The following is a 22355-nucleotide window of genomic DNA, read 5'->3' as shown; positions in this document are numbered from 1 at the left end:
GCTGGTGACCCGTGTATTGCGGAACCGCCGTATGAGGTCCGCAGCACGGAGCCCTTACGTTCGCGTGAAAGAGGCCTTTGTCGCTGATTTCCATCAGTGATTGTGAGCCAAAACCAGGTGTGCATCAAAATCACAGAATAAGAGCAAATCTTTCCATTATATTTTATTTGTGGAGGCTCCACTCCTGGTTTTGACTCGCAATCACTAATGGAAATTACAGATCAAACACTGCATGTGTGAAAGCAGCCTATGGCCTCGTTCACATTTCCGTTTTTCCCTGATGTGTGCTGTCCGCATTTTCTGTGGACAGCACATGTACTCATTGATTTAAATTTGTCTGTTCACATTTCAGTATTTTTTTTGTAAAAAAATCAAGGGGACATGCACTACTTTGATCCGGGATGGCATCCCTGTTCTGTCCGTCTTTTACTGAAGATTAATAGGAGATTCTTTGGAGCAACGTCTGTGAATTACAGATGACACACGGATGATAAAAACGGGATCCTTCACGGATGAAACATGTATGCCTAAGGCCTCATGCACTTGACCATATCCATTTTGGGCTAACAGCCAAAAATTAGAACTACGGCTCCACCATATAGATAATAAGAAAAATCTTTATTGAATAAACATTTGGACAGTTATTGTCACATATAAAAACAGCAGTAAACAGGCATACTTTGGCGAGAAAAGAACCCTGGAGGGGACTGGGGGGATCGACACACAAGGGTATACAGGAACACAAGAGAAGCCACATGAAGACCAGGAACAAGAGGTCCCGGACATAAACATCCGATAGGAATTTAGGTAGGCAAAATGTGGAAATCAAGGAATATGATAAAATACCCCAAAGTGCGCGCCGATCCCTCAGTCTCCTCCTCCCAACGTCGTTTCGCCAGTGAACTGGCTTCTTCCGGGGATGAGAAACTCATAAAAACTCCACTTTTTTATATCGTCCTCACAGGTGCAGATTGGTAACATTATCATCGTTAGGTGTGTCATGGAGCTTAACTGTCCAATGGGAACTCACATCGTGGGTCAGGTGGTCAAAGAGGGGAAGTCAATTGATCACAGTAGTATAAAGTTCGGCACGCGGTCAGCATGACACACAGGTCACGTGAAGCACACGTGACCAATACGTAAGCACAACGTCACGTCGGCCACACCTACCAGCACACAGATAATGCATACTGATAGGCCACTCAAATGTCATGTTTGAATAAATAACAAAAGCGGCAATAGCAGTAATCATAATAATAATTTTCAAGTCCGCTTAAGAGGGAGGCTCTCTCTAAAATATAATATTGGACGCGGACATCCCTAAATACAAAAGAGGGGGGGGGGGGGGTGATGCCGTGCCGAGTCCGTAGATCACGTGATCGGAACATCAACATGCAAGTGACCTCCCACGTATACCGAACAGCACAAACCACAGGATTGCATGAAGTATAATTAAGACCAATAGTCGTGCAAAGGTGCAAAGTGAGTGAAAAGTGGTGACAAGGGTGAATATAGAGAGGGAACAAAAGAGTGAGTGGAAAAAGTGAATGGAAAAACTGAAAATTAAATATTAAATATTAATAAAATTGGTAAAAAATCATATCATAAATTTATATTATATAAAAGTGAATTGAATATGATCATGGAAATGCATGAAATCACTAATAAACCTGTAAGGTTATATTATAAATAAGTGAATACATAAAACGTCATAGTGAATAGCGTGACCAAAATTTATATACATATAAAATACAGAACAATTCATATATTGAAAGAAAAATGTTGTTCTTATATATTAAAAATACATTGTGGGGGCCGCCAACAGCAGATCAGCAAAATACGGATACTGACCATGTGCACAAAACATTTTTCTACTAGAGCTGGCTACTCGTGTCCACAAAACGGACAAGAATAGGACAACCACTTGGATGATATCCATGTACTTTCTGCATTTTTTATGGACCTAAAGTTCTGCGAATGATCTGCAAAAAATGTGGATTGGACGCATGCCAAAACTACGATCATGTACATGAGGCCTGGCTCCAATCAGTATGTATATTTTTATGTATGCACCATAATGCTCATATCATTCTACAGTGAGAATAAAGTTGGTTCTTCAAGAGACTGGGGATATGGTTAATGCAATTAGTGCACTTGAACTACAGGGTTTTTCTAAGAGAAGATGGAAGCTCTGTTTGACAGGGAGATAGTTGCAGAGAGTATGGAAGCGTTAATTTTTAACGTAAATTTGTTTTCCCTTAGTCCTAACAGCAGCACAAGTGGGGAGTTCTCCCCTGTGAAACTAGTAGGACAGGTGGAATTTTTGATGACAATAAATTTCCTACCAAGCACTAATTAAATAATTAGTAAAAACGCACCCCTATAAAAAGGACAGACTGCCCATATTCCAGTGCTTTATATCAAGTAGAAACTAAAACAAGGGCGGAACTAGACCTTTTTCCGCGAAGGAAGTCGCTATTGCCCTCATGGAGTGGGCGGTGACAAAGGATGGAGGAGCCAATTCCTGGGTTAGAAAGGCTTCCCGGATTGCCTCTTTTACGCATCTACTTAGAGAGGGTTTGGACTTTGGAGGCTTTTAGACCTTTGCTTTTACCGGAGAAGGAGAGCAGTAGGTGCTCTGATTTTCTAAAGTCCGCAATCCTGCTCAGGTAGATTTTGAGATTCCTGGAAATGTCCAAGGAGTGAAGAGCTTCCTCTTCAGGAGATGACGGAGTGGGACATAGGACCGGCAAGGAGATGGTCTGATTTCGGTTACTGAAAGAAGGAACTTTGAGAGCAAAGGTCGGCAAAAATCTCAACAGGACACAGTCATGGAGAAAGAGGGTATAAGGCTCAGTGGCCGCTAAGGCCTGTAACTCTCCAATCCTTTTGGCCGATGTTATGGCCAGTAGAAATGTGACCTTTAAAGACAGGAATCTAAGGTCTACATTCTCTAGGGGTTCAAAGGGGGGGAAGAGGATAGCCCCTTTAGAACAATGGATAAATCCCATTCAGGGATAGGTCTCAGGATTCTAGGTTTTAATCTTTCGTCTCCCTTGAGGAACCTCCTGAGTAGGGGGTCTTGAGATAGTGGTCTACCTAAAAAGGCAGAGAGAGCACTGGTATGGACTCTGAGAGTAGACGGGCTTAGACCCTTGTCCAGGCCGTCCTGCAGAAATTGTAAAATAGCGTTAAGAGGAGGATCTGAGGGTACTACCTCTTTTACAGCACACCACTGAAGAAAGATCTTGTGAATTGAGTATGCCTTGTTTGTAGACTCCGCACGGGAGTGTGAAATAGTTCTCAAGACCTCCGCAGAAAGCCCTCTAGCTTCTAGTAGGGACCTGTCAATCTCCAGGCTGTCAGATTGAGTTTCCTCAGATCTAGGCAGGGGCCTGTGTCCTGATACACAAGGTCTTGTGTTAGGGGAAGTCTCCAATATGTGCCCTGACTCATCTTCATGAGCTGGGTGAACCAAGACCTCTTTGGCCAAAATGGTATTATTGCAATGACCGGGGTCTGGTCTTGTTTGATTTTCGTCAATACCCTTGGTATCATGGAAAGTGGAGGGAATATGTATGCCAGCCTAAACCTCCATGGAATGGACAGGGCGTCTATCACCAAAGGGTTGTCCTCCTTGTAGAGGGAGCAGAACTTGTCCACCTTCGCGTTCAACCGGGTCGCCATCAAGTCGATCTCTGGAGTGCCCCAACGTAGAGTGATCTGGGAGAAGATGTCTCTGTTCAGTGACCATTCGCCTGGAACTGGTAGACCCCGACTGAGTCGATCCGCAACTATGTTGAGATCTCCCCTGATGTGAACCGCGGAAAGGTGGGATAGACTGAGCTCTGCCCAAGAGAGGATTAGACCAACTTCCTGGAGAAGAGGTCGAGATCTCGTACCTCCCTGTCTGTTGATATAAGCGACAACAGTCGTGCTGTCCGAACGGACTCTCACCGCCTTCCCGCGGATGAGAGGAGCAAAATAATAAAGAGCTAGACATACGGCTCTTAGTTCTCTCATATTGGATGAGAGAAGCCTCTCCTGTGGAGTCCAGGTACCCTGTACTGGACTGCCTTCCAGATGGGCTTCCCAACCTAGAAGGGAGGCGTCTGTGGTCAACGTGATCCAACGAGGTTGAATCAAGGACCTCCCACTATTTGAGTGAGGACCGGACTTTGGCAGACAGGGAGTGAGTCTTGTCCAACCCCTTGGGGTTGTGGTTCCAGACTGCTAACACTTCTTCTTGAAGTGGACGAAGGTGCCAAAGGGTCCAAGGAACTGCTTCCGCAGATGCTGACATGTGGCCCAACATCTTCATAGGTGTTCTGATGGACACTCAACGAGGTGCCATGAGGAACCGAGCGGCTCTCATAACTCGATCTTTCCTCTCTGGTGAGAGAGAGAGCGTCATTCTTTGAGAATCTACTATGAACCCCAGGAATACCCTGGAAGTGGAAGGCAGGATCTGGGACTTTTCCCAATTTATCAACCAGCCTAACCGCTGGAGAGTCTGAAGAGCCAGCTGAAGATGGATTTGAAGAACGTCTAGAGACGCGGCTTTTAAAAGCCAGTCATCTAGATATGGCACGATTTCTAGTCCTTGAAGCCTGAGCTTGGCAACAACCGGAGCCACAACCTTGGTAAAGGTGTGGGGAGCGGAAGAGATGCCAAAGGGTAGAACAGCAAACTGGTAATGCTTTACAACACCCTTTATGGAGACCGCAACTCTTAGGAACTTTCAGTGAGTTGGATGAATAGGGACATGAAGATAAGCGTCCTTTAGATCTATGGTGACCATAAGGTCTCCGGGATTAAGAATGTTGATTAAGGAGCGGATGGTCTCCATTCTGAAGCGCTTTTGCCTTATGAAGCGATTCAGGTAGCACAGATCTATTATCATGCGCCAGTCTCCGGAAGGCTTTGGGACTAGAAAAATGGGGGAATATACCCCCCCCCCTCGTTCGTGGGAGGGAACCTCCTCTAGGGCTCTTTTGTGAAGGTAAAGGAGGACCGCGTCCTCCAGGATCTGTTTGGTTTGAGGTAGAGGCCGGGTTAACACAAACTTCTGACAAAATTATATTTAGGACCCACTGATCCGGAATTTCTTGCAGCCAGGCTTGCTGAAAAAAACTTAAACGACCACCGACCGGAGAACTTAGAAGTTGTGCATCGCACGGAGGGCCTGGAGGGGAAGGGGGAAGGTTAGCGGGAGAGTCATAGGTCCGCCTTGCGATCTCTGCCCCGACCACGACCGCGTCTGGAGGACCCCTGACGTCTCTGGGACCTAGAGAGGCCCTAGGGTCTTGTGTTCCCGGACCTGCTGCGGCCCCAAAAGGACTGTTGAGGGAGATTTTTCCCTTTTTTGTCTGCCATGCTCTCCATGAGCTTGTCCAGCTCAGAACCAAATAGCCTCCCTGGCTCATAGGGCAGGCCGCATAGATTAAACTTGGAGGCGTTCAGCCAGAGGGGTCTACGGCTGGCAGAAGAAAGCGCCATACTTTTCTCAGCCAGCTTTAAATGCTGCGCTGAAGCGTCGCATAAAAAGTCTGCTCCTAGCAGGAGGGTTTTAAATTGATCCGCGGTCTCAGAAGAGGCAACAGCCACCGACGAGGAGGCTGCCGCAGTGGAGTAATTGCGCCTTAGGGTGCATTCAACCCTCCGATCTAACGGGTCCTGGAGGTTACTACCGTCATCTAACGGGACTAGGGTCCTTTTAGACAATTTGGGAATCGCCATGTTGACCTTTGGAGGCGGTACCCAAAGGTCTGACTCCGACTCCTGGAGGGGAAACATTGGTTTAAACAAACCTCTTGTTGAGGACTAGACCCTTTTCCGGATGCTTCCACTCGGTTAGCATGAATCGCTTAAGGTTCTCGTCCACTTTGAAGGTCCTTAACCCCCTAGAGGTGGACGGCGGAGCTTCCCCTTGCTCAACATCACGATCCCTTGACCGGATGGAGCGCAAAAGCCTTTGTTTTTTTTGGCTGGAAACGAGTACAGCGAGTCTTCATCATCCGAGGAAGAGGAGGAATGGTCGTCCACTGAGATAACGTCCTCCGCCATAGGCACCGAACCCGGTGAAGATACTATTGCTCTCTTGGAGGCGAGGGCACTCTTGATTTCGGAAATGGAATTTCCCATAAAGTCTTTCATCCAGCCAAACATGTCGCTTATGGTGGGCTGTGACTGAGGAGGACGACACAGCGGACACCTATTATACTCATAGGAGTCCGGCATTGGCATCTCGCAAGAAGCGCAGACTAGATGTCTCTGCTTGTGGGAAGCTTTCCCACGTGATCACCATTAGGAGACGCCATCTAGAAAAGAAAACTTTAAACAGTTTTAGTAGTAGTAGTAGCAGTAGCCACAGAAGTGTAGCAATAGCTCTCTGCTCAGAAAGAGGAAGCGTTTCTCTTGTTGTGGGTTTATATGGGTGGACATACTCCACCTTCCTCCTTAGCTCCGCTCGCCGATAGCCCTGCCTCAAAACCTACATTTTCTCTTGATCCCACAGGAATATTAGGTCATTATACACATATAAATAAATATGTATTAAAACAAAGTAGCACCCGGGACACACTTTCTAGTTATACTCATCACTTTAGAAATAGGACCGGCGCGAGACCCGGAAATCGTCCACTGACGTACTTCCTGCCGGGCCACGCACCGATCGCAGCACAGAAGGAGTCGGCGTTGGGACGCCAGCGCCCCGACGCCGGCCCCGCAAGCAGGAGACAGAGCGCCGCGTTAGGCTCCGCCCCTCCAGCGCGGACCGCCGAGCAAGGCGGCGATCGCACGGACCAGCGACGCAGTAAGGCTGGAGGAAGTTGGTGAGGACGGAACAAAGATTAATGTGGTAGGAAAAGAGAAAGAGAATATTCTATAAGGTAAGAGGCCGCAGCCTGACCCGTCCTACTGTCCACAGGGATAGAGAAAAAAAGCACTGGAATATGGGCAGTCTGCCCTTTATAGGGGTGGGTTTTTACTAATTATTAAATTAGTGCTTGGTAGGAAATTTATTGTCATCAAAAATTCCACCTGTCCTACTAGTTTCACAGGGGAGAACTCCCCACTTGTGCTGCTGGTTAGGACGTAAGGGAATAGAGTAAGAGCTCATGCAGACAACCGTAGGGCACTGTGCATTCCGCATTTTGCGGAACAGAACGTCCTGCCCTTTGTAGAACTGTCCTATCCTTGTCCATAAAACGGCCAAGAATAGGACGTGTTCTATTTTTTTTTTGCAGTGCTGAGGAACAGACATGCAGACATACACACTGTCCGCATCTTTTGTGGCCCCATTGAAGTAAATGGGCCCACATCCGACCTGCAAACAATGCAAATTGGATGTGGACCAAAAATACGTTCATGTGCATGAGCCCTAAGGATGGAAATTTACTCCCCTGTGGGGGAATGATAGATATGAAGCTGGTTTGGAGTAAACAGGGGGGAGATTTATCAAACTGGTGTAAAATAGAACTGGCTTAGTTGCCCATAGCAGCCAATCAGATTCCACCTTTCATTTTTCACAGCTCCTTTGGAGCTATGGGCAACTAAGCCAGTTCTACTTTACACCAGTTTGATAAATGACCCCCAGTTGCACAGTGGTCTAATATTGATTAGTTTACAGGGAGTCTGTAATGTCATTTTCACAAATCTAACGCCCTGCCACGCAGAAGATTGTAAACCCATTCCAGACATGTGTGTGTACTTCGTGTATTTATTCAGTGTCTAGAAAAAGTGCCTTTATTCTGCTAAAAAGCAGCTCCCAAGTGCCCAAGTTGGAGGGGGCTTAGCTGTTCCACGTGCCCAAGTTGGAGGGGGCTTAGCTGTTCCACGTGCCCAAGTTGGAGGGGGCTTAGCTGTTCCACGTGCCCAAGTTGGAGGGGGCTTAGCTGTTCCACGTGCCCAAGTTGGAGGGGGCTTAGCTGTTCCACGTGCCCAAGTTGGAGGGGGCTTAGCTGTTCCACGTGCCCAAGTTGGAGGGGGCTTAGCTGTTCCACGTGCCCAAGTTGGAGGGGGCTTAGCTGTTCCACGTGCCCAAGTTGGAGGGGGCTTAGCTGTTCCACGTGCCCAAGTTGGAGGGGGCTTAGCTGTTCCACGTGCCCAAGTTGGAGGGGGCTTAGCTGTTCCACGTGCCCAAGTTGGAGGGGGCTTAGCTGTTCCACGTGCCCAAGTTGGAGTGGGCTTAGCTGTTCCACGTGCCCAAGCCCAACGCTTATCTAGTATAGTGTTTGCGCCTGATTTTATTTGTCGCATTTACTACTGAAATTGCCCCTGCTTTGGAGGCTTTTGAGCCTCGTTCGACTATTTTGATGTTTTAGAATAATTCAAGAGTTCTCTAATTTTTGCTACTTTTTTTTTTTTATCTATTTATGTAGGTGCGCCTTTTTTACTCATAAATAATCATAAATAATCTTTACTCCCCTCCAGGGCTGGCTTTGACAGTTTTGAGTGGTAAAGCGCAACTTTTTTTGCATTAAAAGTCACACTTTCAGGGAGAAATGTGACTTTTTCTTGCACAGAAGCGACTATTTTTCATGCGCAAACAAATTAGACCAGTCTAAGGTCTCATGCACACTACTATGGTTTTTGCCCGCATCCAATCTGCATTTTTTGCGATCAGATGCGGACCCATTCACTTCTAAAATAGAACATGCTCTATTCTTGTCCGTTTTGTGAACAAGGATAAAAATGTCTGCAGGCTTTTGGCAGATATCCGTGTTTTGTGGATCCACAATTTTCGGGCCACAAAAATGGCTACGGCCGTGTGCATGAGTCTTAAGTGAATATGATCCTGTCTAACTGAAAAGAAGCACCAGACTAACAAACAGATGATTGGGCCGCTTTCACACGAGCGCATTTGCAATCCATATATGTTGGATTTTATGTATTCACATGGGCGTATAATTTCTATCAGTATTTGAAATCCGCAGCATGTCCGAATTTGTATGGATTGGCTTACAAATATACACATCACAGTCTATGGGAGGGCATCACAAATTCAGGGAGGAAAGAAAAAGCATGTACAGTACAGACCAAAAGTTTGGACACACCTTCTCATTCAAAGAGTTTTCTTTATTTTCATGACTATGAAGGCATCAAAACTATGAATTAACACATGTGGAATTATATACATAACAAACAAGTGTGAAACAACTGAAAATATGTCATATTCTAGGTTCTTCAAAGTAGCCACCTTTTGCTTTGATTACTGCTTTGCACACTCTTGGCATTCTCTTGATGAGCTTCAAGAGGTAGTCCCCTGAAATGGTCTTCCAACAGTCTTGAAGGAGTTCCCAGAGATGCTTAGCACTTGTTGGCCCTTTTGCCTTCACTCTGCGGTCCAGCTCACCCCAAACCATCTCGATTGGGTTCAGGTCCGGTGACTGTGGAGACCAGGTCATCTGGCGCAGCACCCCATCACTCTCCTTCATGGTCAAATAGCCCTTACTTTCAAAGTTTTCCCAATTTTTCGGCTGACTGACTGACCTTCATTTCTTAAAGTAATGATGGCCACTCGTTTTTCTTTACTTAGCTGCTTTTTTCTTGCCATAATACAAATTCTAACAGTCTATTCAGTAGGAGTATCAGCTGTGTATCCACCTGACTTCTCCTCAACGCAACTGATGGTCCCAACCCCATTTATAAGGCAAGAAATCCCACTTATTAAACCTGACAGGGCACACCTGTGAAGTTAAAACCATTTCAGGTGACTACCTCTTGAAGCTCATCAAGAGAATGCCAATAGTGTGCAAAGCAGTAATCAAAGCAAAAGGTGGCTACTTTGAAGAACCTAGAATATGACATATTTTCAGTTGTTTCACACTTGTTTGTTATGTATAGAATTCCACATGTGTTAATTCATAGTTTTGATGCCTTCAGTGTGAATCTACAATTTTTATAGTCATGAAAATAAAGAAAACTCTTTGAATGAGAAGGTGTGTCCAAACTTTTGGGCTGTACTGTAAATCCTGATGAAATACTGAAACAATACTAATGATAAATCATCTCGAATCTGTGCATAATCCAAAGCCAGAATACTGACGGATTTCAATATGCTAGTGTGAAAGCGACCTTAGTCTAAGGCTACATTCACACGACCGTATGTGTTTTGCGGTCCGCAAAATACTGATGCACAAAAAATACGGCTGACATCCTTTTGGCATCTGTATTGCATCCATTTTTTTGAGGATCCATTGTAACAATGCCTAGCCTTTTCCGCAAAAAGGGAAAGAATAGGACATGCTCTATATTTTTTGTGGGACTATGGAACGGACATCCGCATTTTTTGCAGACCCATTGAAATGAATTGGTCCACATCCTATCTGCAAAATAAATTGAACGGACACGGAAACAATATACGTTAGTGTGCATGAGGCCTAAGGCTGTGTTTACATCTGCATCCTTAATTCCGGAACAGACTGAATTGACTGTATTTAGGGTACATGCAACAATTTTTGTCCAGCCGAATCGCCACCGGATCCTATTACAGTAAATGGGGATTCAGCGGTGCACGGTTGTATCCGGCTGTGACAAAACCGGAGATGTGAACCCAGCCAAATTCATCAACGGCTGTGCGACTTTTAATAAGTACTAGGCAAAAGGTTGACAGCCAAATCAAAAATGCCAGTCTAATTTTATGTCTAAACACAGGCACGCTTGATAAATGTGCCCCACAAAGTGCACACAGGTACGTCTGGATTGTGTCTGCAGTCTTCTGTGGGGCAGAGCTCCTAGCAAAGGTCCATTCACACATCCGTGTGTGTTTTGCGGATCCACAGATCCGCAAAACACGGACACTGGCAATGTGCGTTCCGCATTTTGCGGACCGCACATCGCTGGCACTAATAGAATATGCCTATTCTTGTCCGCAATTGCGGACAAGAATAGGGCATGTTCTATTTTTTTCGGGAACGGAAATGCGGACTTGGAAGCGCGGGTCCAAATTTCCGGATTGGGGCTGCACATCGTGCGGCCCATAAAAATGAATGGTTCTGCAATTTTGCGGAACGGAATTGCAGATGTGTGAATGGAGCCTTATATTGGTGGAAATGATATTACAGACTCTCTTTAAGTTTTTGACAGAAAATAAAAAGAAATTTGGGTTGCATTATAAAGACATTTTATAGTCTCTCCAGGTACAATTGGGGTCATTTATCAAACTGGTGTAAAGTAAAACTGGCTTAGTTGCCCATAGCAACCAATCAGATTCCACATTTCACTTTTCAGAGCTCCTTTACAATTTGAAAGGTCTAATCTGATTGGTTGTCATGGGCAGCTAAACCAGTTTTACTTAACACTAGTTTTTATAACTCTCCCATATACATCCAAAAACACCTCAAAACACCCTGCCATTCACTTCAATGGGAAGCAGCTCTTGTAAAAATAAAGCAGCATGCTCGATCTTGGAGCAGAATCAGCGCTGAGTTTCCCATCAAAATGAATGGGAAGCATAAAAAAAACATTCCATGTAAGTTCATGCATTTACTGTACGTTTTTTGCCGCAGATCTGCGTCAAAAACCTCAAGCTGAAATGCAGTTTTGTGTTGAAGTGAACACCCACTGGTTAAAAAAAGACATTGCAAAAACGCATCAAAAATGCTTTAAAATCCATGGTTAATTTTTTAAGTGTGTTTTTTTAAAATCAGTGGTGTGAACTGGCCCTAATACAAATGTCACCGTGGACTGTGGAGCAGCCTGGAAAGCCACACCAACATCTGCGGGATTCTTCGCCCTGTTTTTACGGTCACATTGAAAAATGTGAATCACAACTGAAATTCTGCAGCCAACAAACCCTGAGGGACTGCCATGGCTCTCCCACATTGCAGTGGCCCCCAGTACTGGAAAGGGGCGTCCTCTGTCCTGCTCTGGGGGACTCTTCTTGGCAGGAGCAGTGTGTAATAATAAAAGAAGCAGAATTATAATCATTTGCACCATTTGCCTGGCAGTAAAAGCTGACCTTGTAGAAATGTCACCCACAGAAGTGGCCAAGGGACACCATTAGCATAGTCCAAGTTTCACCTCACACCTCGTTAAGTGGCAGTATCACTGGTGGAGCATGTGCAGGTCATTCCTCCAGTGTAACCACTTCCACCTCAGATACCTTCCAGCCCGGGGAAAGCTCCCTGCTGCTGCATGCAATGATATCTACACCTTATATTACGGGAGCACAGATACTAGAGAAAGGCGGACATAGCTGCACTCACCGGTCTGCGAGCTCCATGGGACGACACAGAGAAGTAAGTGGAATAACAAGAAATGGACGTCTCGGGTTCCCCGCTGCTGGAAGCGTGCTACCGCCATCTCAGGCTGGAGAGAGTGTGAGCACAGCGAGCGCTCACCTCACACTGATACCCGGGATGCAGGGACGGGTCAGGCCCCTCCCCTTACTGACACCTGGAGCCTCAGGATCCTCTTCCCAGGGCTGTGTGCTGCTACTCACTGATTATGCAGCACTATCACCTAGCATGTCAGCTTTCTATACTGCAGTAGTATTTATTCACAGAATCTCATTATTAGATATCTATTGCCATGTTATATTTCATTGCAAGCACTGCAGTGTAGTATGTGCTAATAAAATGAATAGCTGATGAAACCTTTTTAGAAGGTTATATAAATTGTAGGTGAAACAAAGTTCCTGTAAGCCTAAGGCCCCTTTCACACGGGCGAGTATTCCGCGCGGATGCGATGCGTGAGTTGAACGCATTGCACCCGCACTGAATCCTGACCCATTCATTTCTATGGGGCTGTGCACTTGTGCGTTGCGTGAAAATCGCAGCATGTTCTATATTCAGCGTTTTTCACGCAACGCAGGGCCCATAGAAGTGAATGGGGCTGCGTGAAAATCGCAAGCATCCGCAAGCAAGTGCGGATGCGGTGCGATTTTCACGCACGGTTGCTAGGAGACGATCGGGATGGAGACCCGATCATTATTATTTTCCCTTATAACATGGTTATAAGGGAAAATAGCATTCTGAATACAGAATGCATAGTAAAATAGCACTGGAGGGGTTTAAAAAATAAATAAATAATTTAACTCACCTTAATCCACTTGCTCGCGCAGCCCGGCATCTTCTTCTGTCTTCATCTTAGCTGTGTGCAGGAAAAGGACCTGTGGTGACGTCACTCCGGTCATCACATGATCCATCACCATGGTAAAAGATCATGTGACGGACCATGTGATGACCGGAGTGACGTCACCACAGGTCCTTTTCCTGCACACAGCTAAGATGAAGACAGAAGAGATGGCGGGCTGCGCGAGCAAGTGGATTAACCTCTTTCCGTCACACTAATGCCAGTGCGTCAGTGCGGCGGCTCTCTCAGGTCTCGATGATGCCAATAGGCGTCATCTCGTGAGACCCGAGATTTCCTGTGAACGCGCGAAGTAAACAAGTTGATCTACAGCCTGCCAGCAGCGATCATTCGCTGGCAGGCTGTAGATGCGATTTTTTTAACATCAGAAAAGTATATTAGACGCTGTTTTGTTAACAGCATCTGATATACCTGCTACCTGGTCCTCTGTTGGTCCCTTTTGCTTGGATCGACCACCAGAGGACACAGGCAACTCTGTAAGTAGCACCAAGCACCACACTACACTACCCCCCCCCCCCGTCACTTATTAACCCCTGATCACCCCATATAGACTCCCTGAGCACCCCCTGTCATTGATCACCCCCCTGTAAGGCTCCATTCAGACGTCCGTATGTGTTTTGCGGATCCGCGGATCCGCAAAACACGGACACCGGCAATGTGCTTTCTGCATTTTGAGGATCCGCACATTGCCAGAACTATATAGAAAATGCCTTTTCTTGTCCGCAAATGCGGAACAGAATTGCGGACGTGTGAATGGGGCCTAAGGGTCCCTTATCACCGCCAGTTAGTTAGCTATTTGTTAGGTAGTTAGCGCCCACCGCACCGCAGTTACTGATTAGCGTCATCGCTGTCGCTAATCAGCACTAGTACTATATAGTATCTGTAAGTGATCAAGACTGATCGCAATCAGATCTATATCAGTACATTAGGGTCACCTTAGGCTCTACAAAAAACGCAGTGTTCGCCCGATCAGGCCTGATCTTCTGCGCACACTTGCGTTCAGTCCGCCCCACCGCAGTGACAGAAATGTTTTTTTTCTGATCACTGCAAAAACACCATAAAATTGCTGCTGCGCTATAAAGATCACTTTTGAGCTTTTTGGATCTTTATTAGCGATCGCAGCTTTTTTTTTTTTTGCACATTTTTTGGCAGAGAATTTTTCATCCACATTGATCGATGCGAATGAAGAAATCTGTGCCGTTAATTTTTTCTTTCAGCCCAGAGGCTGAACGAAAAAAAAAAATCTCATTACCCGTATGCTAAATATAAGGCCTCATGCACACGACCGTGCCGTTTTTTGCGGTATGCAAACCCCGGATCAGCAAAAAACGGAAGGCGCCCGTGTTGCCTTCCGCAATTTGCGGAACGGAACGGGCGCCGGCAATATAAATGCCTATTCTTGTCCGCAAAGCGCGGACAAGAATAGGACATGTTATATTTTTTTTAGCGGGGCCGCGGAACGGACCCACGGATGCGGACAGCACACAGAGTGTGAAATGAATGGGTCCGCATCAGAGCCGCCAAAACGGCGGCTCGGATGCGGACCCAAACAACGGTCCTGTGCATGAGGCCTAGGGAGAATAGCAGAAACTCCTAATGCTGGCCATACATGTAATGATTGCGGAGACCCTCAAATGCCAGGGCAGTACAAACACCCCACAAATGACCCCATTTTGGAAAGAATACACCCCAAGGTATTCGCTGAGGGGCATATTGAGTCCATGAAAGATTGAACTTTTTGTCACAAGTTAGCGGAAAGGGAGACTTTGTGAGAAAATAAAAAATAAAAAACAATTTCCGCTAACTTGTGCCAAAAAAAAAAAATCTTCTATGAACTCACCATGCCCCTCACGGAATACCTTGGGGTGTCTTCTTTCCAAAATGGGGTCACATGTGGGGTATTTATACTGCTCCGGCATTTTAGGGGCCCTAAAGCGTGAGAAGAAGTCTGGAATCCAAATGACTAAAAATGCCCTCCTAAAAGGTACTCGTTGGACTTTCGGCCCCTTTGCGCATCTTGGCTGCAAAAAAGTGTCACGCATGTGGTATCCCCATACTCAGGAGAAGTAGGGCAATGTGTTTTGGGGTGTATTTTTACATATACCCATGCTGGGTGAGATAAATATCTCTGTAAATTGACAACTTTGTATAAATTTTTTTTTAAAGTTGTCATTTACAGAGATATTTCTCACACACGGTATGGGTATATGTAAAAAGACACCCCAAAACACATTGCCCAACTTCTCCTGAGTACGGCGATACCACATGTGTGACACTTTTTTGCAGCCTAGGTGCGCAAAGGGGCCCAAATTCCAATGAGTACTTTTAGGATTTCACAGGGCATTTTTACGCATTTGGATTCCAAACTACTTCTCACGCTTTAGGGCCCCTAAAATGCCAGGCAGTATAAATACCCCACAAGTGACTCCATTTTGGAAAGAAGACACCCCAAGGTATTCCGTGAGGGGCATGGCGAGTTCATGTAAAATTTTATTTTTTGTCACAAGTTAGTGGAATATGAGACTTTGTAAGAAAAAAAATATAAAAAACAATTTCCACTAACTTGTGCCAAAAAAAAATCTTCTATGAACTCGCCATGTCCCTCACGGAATACCTTGGGGTGTCTTCTTTCCAAAATGGGGTCACTTGTCGGGTATTTATACTGCCCTGGCATTTTAGGGGCCCTAAAGCGTGAGAAGTAGTTTGGAATCCAAATGCGTAAAAATGCCCTGTGAAATCCTAAAGGTACTCATTGGAATTTGGGCCCCTTTGCGCACCTAGGCTGCAAAAAAGTGTCACACATGTGGTATCGCCGTACTCAGAAGAAGTAGGGCAATGTGTTTTGGGGTGTATTTTTACATATATCCATACTGTGTGTGAGAAATATCTCTGTAAATGACAACTTTCAAAAAATTTTTTTACAAAGTTGTCAATTTACAGAGATATTTCTCTCACCCAGCATGGCTATATATAAAAATACACCCCAAAACACATTGCCCTACGTCTTCTGAGTACGGCGATACCACATGTGTGACACTTTTTTGCAGCCTAGGTGCGTAAAGGGGCCGAAAGTCCAACGAGTACCTTTAGGCTTTATAGGGTTGCTCACAATTTAGCCCTGCCCAAAATGCCAGAACAGTAAACACACCCCCCAAATGACCCCATTTTGGAAAGTAGACACCCCAAGGTATTCACTGAGGGGCATAGTGAGTCCGTGGGAGATTTTTATTTTTTTGCCAGAAGTTAGCAGAAATGGAAACTTTATAAAAAAAAATTTTTCCTCCGAAAGTGTCATTTTCCGGTAACTTGTGAAAAAAAATTAAATCATACATGAACTCACCATGCCCCTCCGCGAATACTTTGGGGTGTCTTATTTCTAAAATGGGGTCATTTGGGGGGTATTTATACTATCGTGGCATTCTAGCACCTCAAGAAACATGACAGGTGCTCAGAAAGTCAGAGCTGCTTCAAAATGCGGAAATTCACATTTTTGTACCATAGTTTGTAAACGCTATAACTTTTGCGTAAACCAATAAATATACACTTATTGGATTTTTTTTTATCAAAGACATGTAGCACAATAAATTCTGACACAAACTTGTATAGAAATGTAATTATATTTGAACAATTTTACCAGAAAAAGTTAAAAATACACATTTTTTGAGAAAATTGCGGTCTATTTTGATTAGTATCAGAAAAACGAAAAATCTCAGCAGCAATCAAATACCACCAAAAGAAAGCTGTATTTGTGAGAAGAAAAGGAGGTAAAATTCATTTGGGTGCCAAGTTGCATGACCGAGCAATAAACCGTTAAAGTTGTGAAGTGCCGATTTGTAAAAAAGGGCCTAGGGGGGTATAAACCTGTGGTCCTAAAGTGGCTAAGGTGAGTTAAATAATATTTTTTTTTAACCCCTCCAGCGCCATTTTACTATGCATTCTGTATTCAGAAGGCTATTATTTTCCCTTATAACCATGTTATAAGGGAAAATAATACAATCTACAGAACACCGATCCCAAGCCCGAACTTCTGTGAAGAAGTTCGGGTTTGGGTACCAAACATGCGTGATTTTTCTCACGCGAGTGCAAAACGCATTACAATGTTTTGCACTCGCGCGGAAAAATCGCGCATGTTCCCGCAACGCACCCGCACCTTTTCCCGCAACGCCCCCGTGTGAAACCAGCCTAAGGCCTCTTTTACATGGGCGTTGCGGGAAAAGGTGCGGGTGCATTGCGGGAACATGCACGATTTTTCCGCGCGAGTGCAAAACATTGTAATGCGTTTTGCACTCGCGTGAGAAAAATCGTGCATGTTTGGTACCCAAACCCGAACTTCTTCACAGAATTTCGGGCTTGGGATCGGTGTTCTGTAGATTGTATTATTTTCCCTTATAACATGGTTATAAGGGAAAATAATAGCATTCTTAATACAGAATGCTTAGTAAAATTGTCACGGCGGACGTGCACAGTATAAAAGATAACACACCAACCAGGCTCTGGACGAGAGACAGGGGAAGGGTCACCTCCTAGTTTATCCTTGACCTCTTTCCCTGCACTGCTCAGCCCACAGGCAGACCTTGAAGGTAGGTGTGCTGTGTCCTCCAACCTGAACTGACAAAACCCTGAACTCCCTGAGATGGTGAAGTGGGGAGATAGGAGCAGCCTGCTCGCACAGAACCTGGATGGGATAGATGACAACAACAACCAAACAAGAAATGACACTTATCTTCTGAGAGCAGGAACTGACAGCCAACCTTCCCAGACCAAAATGATCAGTATAATCCGCTCAGAGCACTTAGCTGGAGACCATTTAAACTAATGACTCCACCCAGTGCACCTGATGAGAGGCGGATCCAGCACGGCATCAAAACAAATACTAAACTCGTGCTGCTATCCTGGCTGACCTCCGCACATCGTCAGAGTGGGGCATGACAAAAATAGGGCTGGAGGGGTTTAAAAAAAAAAAAAAAATTAAACTCACCTTAATCCACTTGATCGCGCAGCCGGCATCTCTTCTGTCTCCTTCTTTGCTGATTGCAGGAAAAGGACCTGTGTCACTCCGGTCATCACATGGTCCATCACATGATCCATCACCATGGTAAAAGATCATGTGATGGATCATGTGATGACCGGAGTGACGTCACCACAGGTCCTTTTCCTGCAATCAGCAAAGAAGGAGATAGAAGAGATGCCGGCTGCGCGATCAAATGGATTAAGGTGAGTTTAATTATTTTTTTATTTTTTTTAACCCCTCCAGTGCTATTGTACTATGCATTCTGTATTCAGAATGCTATTATTTTCCCTTATAACCATGTTATAAGGGAAAATAATAATGATCGGGTCTCCATCCCGATCGTCTCCTAGCAACCGTGCGTGAAAATCGCACCGCATCCGCACTTGCTTGCGGATGCTTGTGATTTTCACGCAACCTCATTCATTTCTATGGGGCCTGCGTTACGTGAAGAACGCACAAAGAGGAGCATGCTGCGATTTTCACACAATGCACAAGTGATGAGTGAAAATCACCGCTCGTGTGCACAGCCCCATAGAAATGAATGGGTCATGATTCAGTGCGGGTGCAATGCGTTCAACTCACGCATCGCATCCGCGCGGAATACTCGCCCGTGTGAAAGGGGCCTAAAGGGGTTGTCTCACTTGAGCAAATAGCTTTTATTATGTAGAAGTTAATACAAGGCACTTACTAATGTATTGTTATCCATATTGCCTCCTTTGCTGGCTGGATTCATTTTTCCATCACGTTATAAACTCCTCGTTTCCATGGTTATGACCACCCTGCAATCCATCAGAGGTGGTCGTGCTTGCACGCTATAAGAAAAAGCACTAGTCCTGTGATGGCTAACCTCTGCCACTCCTGCTATGGTAAAACTACGACTCCCACTTGCTTGGCTGTCCTGAGATCTCCACAGAAATCAATGGAGCATGCTGGGAGTCATAGTTTTACCACAGTTGGAGTGCCGAAGGTTAGCCATCACTGCACTGTCTATGTGCGGTGACATGGTCCCGGCGACCAGAGAGGCCGACGCATTCTCCTATAGTGTGGAAGCACAACCACCACTGATGGATTGCAGGGTGGTTGTAACCATGGAAACGAGCAGTGTATAATGTGATGGAAAAATGAATTAAACCAGCAAAGTAAGCAATATGGACAATAACAATACATTAGTAAGTGTCTCCTATTAACTTTCTCTACATAATAAATGCTATTTGCTGAAGTGAGACAACCCCTTTAAAGCGGTATTCCAGTTGTGCGACGTTATTCCCCATCCACAGGATAGAGTGCGGCAGCACAGATCCAGCAGGCTGTTCCCCCACCGAAACAGCCTACCGGAGAAGGCTGCCGCTAGTGTGAAAGTAGCCTTAGTTCATGCGTTTTCTGCACTTGTAAAAATAAAGCAGCATGCTCGATCTTGGAGAAGAATCATCGCTGAGACTCCCATCAAAATGAATGGGAAGCATAAAAAAAACATTCCATGTAAGTTCATGCATTTACTGTACGTTTTTTGCCGCAGATCTGCGTCAAAAACCTCAAGCTGAAATGCAGTTTTGTGTTGAAGTGAACACCCACTGGTTAAAAAAAAGACATTGCAAAAACGCATCAAAAATGCTTTAAAATCCATGGTTAATTTTTTAAGTATGTTTTTTTAGTGGTGTGAACTGGCCCTAATACAAATGTCACCGTGGACTGTGGAGCAGCCTGGAAAGCCACACCAACATCTGCGGGATTCTTCGCCCTGTTTTTACGGTCACATTGAAAAATGTGAATCACAACTGAAATTCTGCAGCCAACAAACCCTGAGGGACTGCCATGGCTCTCCCACATTGCAGTGGCCCCCAGTACTGGAAAGGGGCGTCCTCTGTCCTGCTCTGGGGGACTCTTCTTGGCAGGAGCAGTGTGTAATAATAAAAGAAGCAGAATTATAATCATTTGCACCATTTGCCTGGCAGTAAAAGCTGACCTTGTAGAAATGTCACCCACAGAAGTGGCCAAGGGACACCATTAGCATAGTCCAAGTTTCACCTCACACCTCGTTAAGTGGCAGTATCACTGGTGGAGCATGTGCAGGTCATTCCTCCAGTGTAACCACTTCCACCTCAGATACCTTCCAGCCCGGGGAATAGTGATGGACCAACATCTGCCGGGACGGTTCGCAAACGCGATCAAATGTTCGCGAACCGCAAGTTTGCGGCGGGTCCCATTCATTTTAATGGCAGGCGAACCTGAAAAACCTTCAGCTCATATTTGCAGCCAAGAAATAATTACTAGAAATGCACAAATAGTCCCACAACATGGACAGTGACATACCAGATGTATTATTCGAATTTGTGACCTCCATTCATTATTTTTTTCAATGCAAAATATTGGTAATATAATTTTTGCGCACGCAAATGCACTATAAAGAAAGTATATTGGTATATAACACCCGCTTCAATCAGCTGTTTTGGGGGGGCGACTGGTATATCACACCAGTTATAATTATTTTTTCCAATACCGTTTGTCACTGTGTGTAGCAGAGGGAACGCAGCAGAACAGCAAACAAATGCTGCAGTACCCAAATGCACTATAAAGAAAGTATATTACTGGTATATAACACCTCGCTTCAATCAGTTTTTTTGGGGGGCGACTGGTATATCACACCAGTAGAAATTATTTTTTCTAATTGCGTTTGGCACACAACCGCACACAACTGCTGCACAATACAAATGCACTATAATATGCTTTCTATGTTAGAAAGTATAATATAAGTGTATTACACCCCTCAGTACTGCACACCTATCAATAGTACACCTATACCAGTCCTTAAAAGGACTTTTGTGGACCTATTTGATAGCGTTTCTGTCCCTAACAGCCTGTCTCTGCTCCACAGCAACCTTTCCCTACACTGGCAAAACACTGAATGTAAAATGGCAGCCAGATCAGGTCTATTTATAAGGTAGGGAGTATGTCCATGTGCTGAAACGTCTCAATTGGCTGTCCTGTCCCACCTGATGGATGTGTCATGGGTCAAAGTTGTTCACAATGTAAAAGAATATAGCGGACGCGAATATCTCCATATGTTGTCATGTTAGGCGAATCGCGAACGCGCAAAGTTTGCCGCGAACCGCAAGGCCATGTCTACCGGGGAAAGCTCCCTGCTGCGCGCACAGATGCTGCATGTAATGATATCTACACCTTATATTACGGGAGCACAGATACTAGAGAAAGGCGGACATAGCTGCACTCACCCGTCTGCGAGCTCCATGGGACGACACAGAGAAGTAAGTGGAATAACAAGAAATGGACGTCTCGGGTTCCCCGCTGCTGGAAGAGTGCTGCCGCCATCTCAGGCTGGAGAGAGTGTGAGCACAGCGAGCGCTCACCTCACACTGATACCCGGGATGCAGGGACGGGTCAGGCCCCTCCCCTTACTGACACCTGGAGCCTCAGGATCCTCTTCCCAGGGCTGTGTGCTGCTACTCACTGATTATGCAGCACTATCACCTAGCATGTCAGCTTTCTATACTGCAGTAGTATTTATTCACAGAATCTCATTATTAGATATCAATTGCCATGTTATATTTCATTGCAAGCACTGCAGTGTAGTATGTGCTTACTATGCCTCTAATGCTAAAAAAAATGAATAGCTGATGAAACCTTTTTATAAGGTTATATAAATTGTAGGTGAAACAAAGTTCCTGTAAGCATAAAGCGGCATTCCAGTTGTGTGACGTTATTCCCTATCCACATAAGGGAGGATAACTATTTGATATGTGGGGGTCCTACCGCTGTGACCCCCACCAATTATGAGAAAAGGGAACCCGTAGCGGCCGGTCGTGCATGCGTGCGGCCGCTCCATTCATTCTATGGGAATGCTGGACATAGCCGAATGCTGGATTCGACTATCTCCAAAACTCCCATGGAAATAAAAACAGCTGTCCGTTCGTTTTTGGGAGCTTCATGGGGCACAGGATCTCCATTAGTGATGCATACCTCGGTTGTAACGAGTAACGAGTGGTTATTTCAGTCAACGTTGCTCTTCTATCAGCTTGAATCAGTCGGCCCATTCTCCTCTGACCTCTAGCATCCACAAGGCATTTTTGCCCACAGGACTGCCGCATACTGGATGTTTTTCCCTTTTCACACCATTCTTTGTAAACCCTAGAAATGGTTGTGCGTGAAAATCCCAGTAACTGAGCAGATTGTGAAATACTCAGACCGGCCCGTCTGGCACCAACAACAATGCCACGCTCAAAATTGCTTAAAT

The 22355-nt window shown here is 45.2% G+C and overlaps 1 protein-coding gene across 2 annotated transcripts in view; it reads right to left on the bottom strand.

The window, feature by feature from the left end:
- Positions 1-21418, bottom strand: part of PKD1L1 (polycystin 1 like 1, transient receptor potential channel interacting) — a 492422-nt gene extending 471004 nt beyond the window's left edge. The window contains exon 1 of one of the 2 annotated variants that reach the window (XM_040432599.1): positions 21337-21418. Coding sequence is in view for 1 of the 2 variants with exons in the window: in XM_040432598.1 (XP_040288532.1) it covers positions 12210-12306 (97 nt within the window). In the remaining variant the exon portion in view is untranslated. Of the gene's footprint in view, positions 1-12209; positions 12328-21336 lie in introns of those variants that run through there. The other variant, XM_040432598.1, reaches the window with a different exon arrangement.
- Between the last annotated feature and the right edge of the window lie 937 nt (positions 21419-22355).

This window comes from Bufo bufo, chromosome 5, assembly GCF_905171765.1.
Source record: "Bufo bufo chromosome 5, aBufBuf1.1, whole genome shotgun sequence".
NCBI classification, from domain to species: domain Eukaryota; kingdom Metazoa; phylum Chordata; class Amphibia; order Anura; family Bufonidae; genus Bufo; species Bufo bufo.
This window is presented reverse-complemented; position numbering and strand designations above follow the sequence as displayed.